At 41.9% G+C, this 9,642-nt stretch overlaps 1 protein-coding gene across 1 annotated transcript in view; it reads right to left on the bottom strand.

Annotated features, from left to right (window-relative positions):
- Positions 1–980: 980 nt before the first annotated feature.
- LOC117524475 (gamma-crystallin M1-like) overlaps positions 981–9,642 on the bottom strand; it is a 35,790-nt gene continuing 27,128 nt past the window's right edge. The window contains exon 3 of the mRNA XM_034186271.1: positions 981–1,281. Coding sequence (XP_034042162.1) covers positions 1,006–1,281 — 276 coding nt within the window. The 3' untranslated portion in view covers positions 981–1,005. The remainder of the gene's footprint in view (positions 1,282–9,642) is intronic.

The following is a 9,642-nucleotide window of genomic DNA, read 5'->3' as shown; positions in this document are numbered from 1 at the left end:
CTAGTGACCCAGTCACCTTTCACAGTCCCAGACTCTTATTTTTCTCTAGTGACCCAGTCACCTTTCAGAGTCCCAGACTCTTATTTTTCTTCAGTGTCCCAGTTACCTTTCACAGTCCCAGACTCTTATTTTTCTATTGTGACCCAGTCACCTTTCAGAGTCCCAGACTCTTATTTTTCTCTAGTGACCCAGTCCCCTTTCACAGTCCCAGACTCTTATTTTTCTCTAGTGACCCAGTCACCTTTCACAGTCCCAGACTCTTATTTTTATCTAGTGACCCAGTCACCTTTCACAGTCCCAGACTCTTATTTTTCCTCTAGTGACCCAGTCACCTTTCAGAGTCCCAGACTCTTATTTTTCTCTAGTGACCCAGTCACCTTTCACAGTCCCAGACTCTTATTTTTATCTAGTGACCCAGTCACCTTTCACAGTCCCAGACTCTTATTTTTCCTCTAGTGACCCAGTCACCTTTCAGAGTCCCAGACTCTTATTTTTCTCTAGTGACCCAGTCACCTTTCACAGTCCCAGACTCTTATTTTTATCTAGTGACCCAGTCACCTTTCACAGTCCCAGACTCTTATTTTTATCTAGTGACCCAGTCACCTTTCACAGTCCCAGACTCTTATTTTTCCTCTAGTGACCCAGTCACCTTTCACAGTCCCAGACTCTTATTTTTCCTCTAGTGACCCAGTCACCTTTCAGATAAACTGTTGTAAATATGTGGTATTACAGTATGCACAGTATAAATGGCCGATACTGATATCTGCAAAAATGCTGAATAATTGCGCTGATAATGGCCTGTCTGATAACTGGTCAACCCCTAGTGCAGGACACGAGCACTATGAAATGGACTCTGCTAGATCCTGTAGTACAGGTGAGCCCATGGTGTGACTTAAAATCTAAAACCAAAGCATCTAACCAGAAAAAAAAACAGCAGAAAACAATTTTGATAGATTTTGAGTCACTTTTATTGACTTTACTCAGAGATTTCCAACACTCATATTTCTAGCAAATATCAGTGATGCGCCTCATGCTCATGAACCTGGAGCCGCTCCAGCCCATGTCGCTGAAGCTCCGGTACTCTCCAGGTCTGAAGTACATCATCCTGCCTCTGTAGTGGGGCTGCTCGTACATCAGCCAGTGGCCGTCCATCACGTGGCAGGACATGCAGTCCGACATGCGGTAACGGTCCATGATGCTGTCGCAGTCGTCCATCAGCTCGTACATCTGACCACCAAAGTTCTCCCTCTCATAGATCCTCATCTTGAACTGGCCTCTGTGCTGCAGTTACAAATCAGGCAAAATGTTTGACTTTAATTTGTGAAGAATCACCTTTTCCATAATAAGGCGGACCAAGTTACAAAAAAAAGAAAAAAATGTGTGACAACTTTTTTCGAAATGATTAAACGTTTTGATGTTGGACAGTATTTGGTCCACGAGTTTACACTTAAAAATTACTCTCCTTGAAAACTGGTATTGTTTGTTGAATCAATTTTAATACCACTAACAAAATACTACAAACAGGAACAGAAGCACAATCAGATGATCATCCTTCAGTAGCTGTCATATAAAAATCCTTCTTACATAGTTGAGTCAGTCTGGATCCAGAGTCCTCAGTTCATTCATTTTGGATTTTTGTGTATTGCTTTCATGTACTTCTTAGTACTGGTATTTATTCTTTATTGCAGCCCTTTGGATTGAGATGTAATGCAAAATGTTCACCAAATGGGTTTTTCAATATTACATTCAAATGTCCACAAAATCCACAACCCAGATCAGATCCAAATCAAACTTTGTCAGGTGATAGTGAGTGCCTGTCTGCACCTCACTTTCAAATATGAGAGTGACTGGGGCATGTTTGATTAAGATATCGTAAAATATACATAAAATGGGTTTTTCAATGTTAAATTTAAATGGCCACAAAATCTATAATCTTGAGCAGATCTGGATCAAACTTTGTCAGTTGATAAAGGATACCATCCTATATACAGTAGTGTTCAGAATAATAGTAGTGCTATGTGACTAAAAAGATTAATCCAGGTTTTGAGTATATTTCTTATTGTTACATGGGAAACAAGGTACCAGTAGATTCAGTAGATTCTCAAAACCCATTGATCAGCTCCAGGATGATCAAAGACAGTCTGGAGTTACCTGTAAGTGCTGTGACAGTTAGAAGATGCCTGTGTGAAGCTAATTTATTTGCAAGAATCCCCCGCAAAGTCCCTCTGTTAAATAAAAGACATGTGCAGAAGAGGTTACAATTTGTCAAAGAACACATCAACTGGCCTAAAGAGAAATGGAGGAATATTTTGTTGACTGATGAGAGTAAAATTGTTCTTTTTGGGTCCAAAGGCCGCAGACAGTTTGTGAGATGACCCCCAAACTCTGAATTCAAGCCACAGTTCACAGTGAAGACAGTGAAGCATGGTGGTGCAAGCATCATGATATGGGCATGTTTCTCCTACTATGGTGTTGGGCCTATATATCGCATACCAGGTATCATGGATCAGTTTGGATATGTCAAAATACTTGAAGAGGTCATGTTGCCTTATGCTGAAGAGGACATGCCCTTGAAATGGGTGTTTCAACAAGACAATGACCCCAAGCACACTAGTAAACCAGCAAAATCTTGGTTCCAAACCAACAAAATTAATGTTTTGGAGTGGCCTGCCCAATCCCGGGACCTAAATCCAATTGAGAACTTGTGGGGTGACATCAAAAAAGCCGTTTCTGAAGCAAAACCAAGAAATGTGAATGAATTGTGGAATGTTGTTAAAAAATCTTGGAGTGGAATAACAGCTGAAAGGCGCCACAAGTTGGTTGACTCCATGCCTCGCAGATGTGAAGAAATCATGAAAAACTGTGGTTATACAACTAAATACTAGTTTAGTGATTCACAGGATTGATAAAAAATCAGTTTGAACATAACAGTTTTGAGTTTGTAGCGTCAACAGCAGATGCTACTATTATTGTGAACACCCCCTTTTCTACTTTTTTTTACTAATAGCCCAATTTCATAGCCTTAAGAGTGTGCATATCATGAATGCTTGGTCTTGTTGGATTTGTGAGAATCTACTGAATCTACTGGTACCTTGTTTCCCATGTAACAATAAGAAATATACTCAAAACCTGGATTAATCTTTTTAGTCACATAGCACTACTATTATTCTGAACACTACTGTAACTCTCTCAAATATGAAAAAAAGTAGAACTTTATTGAATTTTTGAAAATTCATTCAATGTTAAAGATAGGGATTTTTCCTGACTTTGACGTTTGGCCTTAAAAATTGAATCAGTTCTTGCCTGTGAGGATATGAATCTTCAGTCAAAATTTCATAATAATATATATGAAGTATTGTGGGCTCCAGGCTGGCTGTGAACAGCCTGGAGGGTAGGTGATGGTCTAGTGGTTAAAGCGTTGGGCTTGAGACCAGAGGATGTGAGACAGGTGAATGTGAGGCATTATTATAAAGCGCTTTGAGCGTCTGATGCAGATGGAAAAGCGCGATATAAATGCAGTCCATTTACAGACAAAAAAGTGGGTGATAACCTCCCCCATCTTTGTTGGCAGAGGTAACAATGTTCTGTGATGATTATCTAAAAAAGAATTCAGAAACCATAAAAACTGAAATAAAACCTGACAACACCACAAAATAACTCTGATTCGAGTGATGAACTAAATCCATTCTAGTGACATTTGATCACATCCAATTTATCTTCTGAAAATGACTTCTAACAGAACTTTAACCTTGAAAATTTTTTCCAAGGTAAAATTTTGTGGAATTGGAAACTAGTGTTGATGGAGGTTTGTGCACTACGAGCGTGGTGCTCTAGTTTTTTTTTTTTTTTTTCTTTTTTGTACTTTGATTCCTGTGAAAGTCTGACATAAATAGTTAATATAATTACTATTAGGAAATATATAGGAAATATTTAGCTAGAATTTATAGGTGTCATAGATGGCGCTGTTACGTGCGGCTGAATACCAGAGTGCTCCTCGTTATTTTCAATTTCAATTTCTTTTCAATTTATATCCATTTATATAGCATCAAATCACAACAGAGTTGCCTCAAGGCGCTTCACACAGGTAAGGTCTAACCTTACCAACCCCCAGAGCAACAGTGGTAAGGAAAACTCCCTCTGAGGAAGAAACCTCAAGCAGACCAGACTCAAAGGGGTGACCCTCTGCTTGGGCCATGATACAGACATAAATTACTACAGAACAATTCACAAAACAAATATATAGGAAATGCTGTTGGTGCACAGGACAGGAGGGTCTCCCGCACAAATACAAATCCCATCTCTGGATGGAGCTGCACCATAAAAAAAACACAACCAGGCATCAGAATGACAAAATATACAGTATAATTTGTCAGCATTAAACAAGAAAAACAGAAGAAATACTAAGGTGATCGCCAGCCACTAGCCCTAAACTTCACTAAAAGACCCAGAATTTAGGTAAAGTTGAGGCCGCGGCCCGCTCCAATTACTAATAAATTAATTAAAAGAGTAAAAAAACATAGAAACATAATATGCCAGTATGCTAGCCATATGAAAGGGAAAATAAGTGCGTCTTAAGTCTGGACTTGAAAGTCTCCACAGAATCTGACTGTTTTATTGATGCAGGGAGATCATTCCACAGAACAGGGACATGATAAGAGAAAGCTCTGTGACCCACAGACTTCTTATTCACCTTAGGGACACAAAGTAGTCCTGCACCCTGAGAACGTAAAGCCCGGGCCGGTACGTAAGGTTTAATTAGGTCAGCTAGGTTGGGAGGTGCCAGTCCATGAATAATTTTATAGGTTAGTAGCAGAACCTTAAAATCTGATCTCACTGGGACAGGAAGCCAGTGAAGAGATGCCAAAATGGGTGTAATGTGGTCAAACTTTCTGCTTCGTGTCAAAAGTCTGGCTGCAGCATTTTGAACCAGTTGGAGACCCCTAATGCTGGACTGCGGTAAACCAGAAAATAGAACATTGCAGTAGTCAAATGTAGAAGAGATGAACGCATGGATCAGGGTCTCAGCATCAGCCATAGACAAGATGGGACAAATCTTCGCTATATTTCAGGAAGAAAGCAGTCCTAGTAATATTTCTAATGTGGAGGTCAAAGGACAACATAGGATCAAAAATTACCCCAAGGTTCCTCACTTTGTCAGTGTGATGTATGACACACAAGCCTAGGCTAAGAGTGAGCTAGTCAAACTGATGCCGATGTCTCACTAGACCAAGAACCATCATTTAAGTTTGATCAGAGTTTAAAAGTAGGAAGTTTCTATACATCCAACTTCTCATTGATGCAAGGCAATCTTCTAAGGATTTTATGTGGATGAGATTACCAGCAGTTATCGGCATGTATAACTGAGTATCATCAGCATAGCAGTGAACGGTAATCCCAAAGCACCGCAATATGTCCCCAAGTGGTTCTATATAAAGGGAGAAAAGCAGGGGGCCTAAGACAGACCCCTGTGGATCCCCAAATTTCATGTCACTAAGGTTAGAGGTAGTGTTACTGTACAAAACACAGTGAGAATGACTGGTCAAGTATAACTCAACCATGCAAGGGCACTCTCAGTAATCCCAAAGTAATTTTCCAGCCTATCAAGTAGAATATGATGATCCACTGTATCAAACGCAGCACTGAGATCTAACAGCACAAGAACCATAGTGGTGTCCGAATCCATTGTAAGCAGAAGATCATTCACCACTTTAGTGAGAGCCGTCTCTGTGGAATGATATTTTCTAAAAGCAGACTGCAGTGGCTCAAAGAGATTATTCTCAGTAAGATAGTCCATGAGCTGCTGTGACACCACTTTTTCCAGAATTTTAGAGCAAAATGATAGATTTGATATCGGCCAATGGTTTTTCAATACACTAGGGTCAAGATTAGGTTTCTTAAGTAATGGTTTAATCACTGCAGATTTGAAACATTTAGGAACAGATCTCCAGCACCGTTGGCCCAAGAGTGGGCCGCAGGTCCTTAAAACGTTTTGTTGGTGTAGGATCAAATAAACAGGTTGTGCTTTTTGTTGACGTTACGAGTTTGGAAATCCTAATGCATCGACAATTTCCATAATTGATTTGCAGAGGGGATCAGAAGGCTTATTTATATGAATGTTAAAGTCACCAGTGATCAGAATGTTATCTGCACTAGTTGACAAATTAGAAATGAATGCACCAAATTCATCTAAGAAATCAGAATATAGACCAGGAGGCCTATATACAGTGACAAAGTAATACGGCTGATTTTTATTCTTATGACCTTGGCCATTTTTAATATCCTGAACAGAGCAGAGAATCAGATGCTCAAACAAGTTATATTTGGATTTAGGGGTGGTTCCAGAGTAGCATATATAAGATGCCTAGAAGTTTGTTTAGGTTTGAGACATTCCAAGCGAGTTGTAGGTAGCAGACACGAAATCTTTGATATTGCTGGAACAACCACTGGGCCATCCTCAATTTCAACACCATCCAATGTAGTAATGGGTATTAAATTTGCAAAGCATATCCCTCTATGATTTTTATGGACACGTCTATAGAAGCAGGCTCATTATTGTGTCTTTTAGGGCCCCTTCACACATAGTATGAATAAGTACAACTCAGGGTGACTCATGGGGGAGCAGCTCGTATGAGCGAACCACGAAATCATTGAGCTGACGGGCAGGCATGCACGATGCTGCTGTGACGGTTTGTGCATGCGAGAACACAGTGCCAGCAGCTGCTCGATGTGGTTACACCTCATGCAGCTGCTGTGAAAATAAAACAAAAATAAAAAAATACATGCCACACACGGGTTTGGAACCTGCACTTTCCAAAAGCTCCGATTGCCAGCCAGAAACAGTGGGCAGTTGTTAGTCCATGTCTGTCCAAACATGGTATGTGTTCCCTAGCCGTGATGTCCAGAACAACAGATCTCCACAGCTGCTCCTGTAGGTGGCCACACCCCGTCAGTTCAGCGCACACGCCAACGTGCCACTGTGTCTGTTTGCAACTTCACGCTCGTGCAGCACTTTGACAAATTTCACATCCAGCTCAGTGACTGTCTGCTGACTGTTTTCGTGTTTATAGTGCAAATGGCCACACATTTTCTAAGTGCCATGTGAGCTGTGTTGCGTGTGTGTCAGCTGGAATTTGGCCGACACCTGCCGCGAGAGGGTTTGATGGGCTCTCACAGCGTGCACTCTGTCTTTCAGCCGCTGACAAACAAAATGGAGGAATTAACCTCACTTGTGAGGAGCGACAGTGTGTTTCGAAAGAGCTCAGTCTTGTGCCTCACTGAGACATGAATGAACGACAACATACCGGACTCAATAGTGAGTTTACCCAGTTTTCAGCTGATGCAAGCGAACCGGAGCTGCACCAACAGCAGAAAAAAGAAAGGCAGGGGGTGGGGGGGAGTGGGGGTTGCGGTTTATGTGAACAACAAGTGGTGCAATCCAGGTCATGTTATGGTGAAGGAGCGTGTGTGTAATCTTGACATTGAGCTGCTGGCAGTAAGTCTCCATCCTTATTATCTGTTGAGGGAGTTTTCACTCACCATCGTCATCACTGTGACCTCTACTGGTGGTTGGCTCTCACTGCGGTATTGTATCACTTCCTGTTCCGGAGCACAGCGGTGTTTTTCTGTATCTGTTAGCTGTTTAATCTGCGTAGTTAGATTGATCTAGACAACTAGATAATGATTTGCTTCACAGTGTAATCTTCACGTACCTTAACTAAAGCACTCCCTCTGCTGAATCACCTCTAAATTATTTTCACATTATTCACTTTGTGTGTTTTTAGGAATCCGCTAGCTTAGCGCAGCTATTAGCTCTTAGCCGGTTTAGCATGGCGGCTTCTCCTGTCTCTCCCGCACTTTTCTGCTCTGGGTGTGAAATGTTTAGTTATTCCTCGGCCTCCTTTAGCAGTAACGGTACTTGTAATAAGTGTAGCTTATTCGTAGCTTTGGAGGCCAGGCTGGGTGAATTGGAGACTCGGCTCCGCACCATGGAAAATTCTACAGCTAGCCAGGCCCCTGTAGTTGGTGCGGACCAAGGTAGCTTAGTCGCCGTTAGTTCCCCCCCGTCAGATCCCAAGCAGCCGGGAAAGCAGGCCGACTGGGTGACTGTGAGGAGGAAGCGTAGTCCTAAACAGAAGCCCCGTGTACACCGCCAACCCGTTCACATCTCTAACCGTTTTTCCCCACTCGGCGACACACCCGCCGAGGATCAAATTCTGGTTATTGGTGACTCTGTTCTGAGAAATGTGAAGTTAGCGACAAAAGCAACCATAGTCAATTGTCTTCCAGGGGCCAGAGCAGGCGACATTGAAGGAAATTTGAAACTGCTGGCTAAGGCTAAGCATAAATTTGGTAAGATTGTAATTCACGTCGGCAGTAATGACACCCGGTTACGCCAATAGGAGGTCACTAAAATTAATATTGAATCGGTGTGTAACTTTGCAAAAACAGTGTCGGACTCTGTAGTTTTCTCTGGGCCCCTCCCCAATCAGACCGGGAGTGACATGTTTAGCCGCATGTTCTCCTTGAATTGCTGGCTGTCTGAGTGGTGTCCAAAAAATGAGGTGGGCTTCATAGATAATTGGCAAAGCTTTATTTATATAGCGCCAAATCACAACAAACAGTTGCCCCAAGGCGCTTTATATTGTAAGGCAAGGCCATACAATAATTACGTAAAAACCCCAAAGGTCAAAACGACCCCCCATGAGCAAGCACTTGGCGACAGTGGGAAGGAAAAACTCCCTTTTAACAGGAAGAAACCTCCAGCAGAACCAGGCTCAGGGAGGGGCAGTCTTCTGCTGGGACTGGTTGGGGCTGAGGGAGAGAACCAGGAAAAAGACATGCTGTGGAGGGGAGCAGAGATCAATCACTAATGATTAAATGCAGAGTGGTGCATACAGAGCAAAAAGAGAAAGAAACACTCAGTGCATTATGGGAACCCCCCAGCAGTCTAGGTCTATAGGAGCATAACTAAGGGATGGTTCAGGGTCACCTGATCCAGCCCTAACTATAAGCTTTACCAAAAAGGAAAGTTTTAAGCCTAATCTTAAAAGTAGAGAGGGTGTCTGTCTCCCTGATCTAAATTGGGAGCTGGTTCCACAGCAGAGGAGCCTGAAAGCTGAAGGCTCTGCCTCCCATTCTACTCTTACAAACCCTAGGAACTACAAGTAAGGCTGCAGTCTGAGAGCGAAGCGCTCTATTGGGGTGATATGGTACTATGAGGTCCCTAAGATAAGAAGGGACCTGATTATTCAAAACCTTATAAGTAAGAAGAAGAATTTTAAATTCTATTCTAGAATTAACAGGAAGCCAATGAAGAGAGGCCAATATGGGTGAAATATGCTCTCTCCTTCTAGTCCCCGTCAGTACTCTAGCTGCAGCATTTTGAATTAACTGAAGGCTTTTCAGGGAACTTTTAGGACAACCTGATAATAATGAATTACAATAGTCCAGCCTAGAGGAAATAAATGCATGAATTAGTTTTTCAGCATCACTCTGAGACAAGACCTTTCTAATTTTAGAGATATTGCGTAAATGCAAAAAAGCAGTCCTACATATTTGTTTAATATGCGCTTTGAATGACATATCCTGATCAAAAATGACTCCAAGATTTCTCACAGTATTACTAGAGGTCAGGGTAATGCC

The sequence above is a fragment of the Thalassophryne amazonica genome, chromosome 14 (assembly GCF_902500255.1).
Source record: "Thalassophryne amazonica chromosome 14, fThaAma1.1, whole genome shotgun sequence".
NCBI classification, from domain to species: Eukaryota; Metazoa; Chordata; class Actinopteri; order Batrachoidiformes; family Batrachoididae; genus Thalassophryne; species Thalassophryne amazonica.
This window is presented reverse-complemented; position numbering and strand designations above follow the sequence as displayed.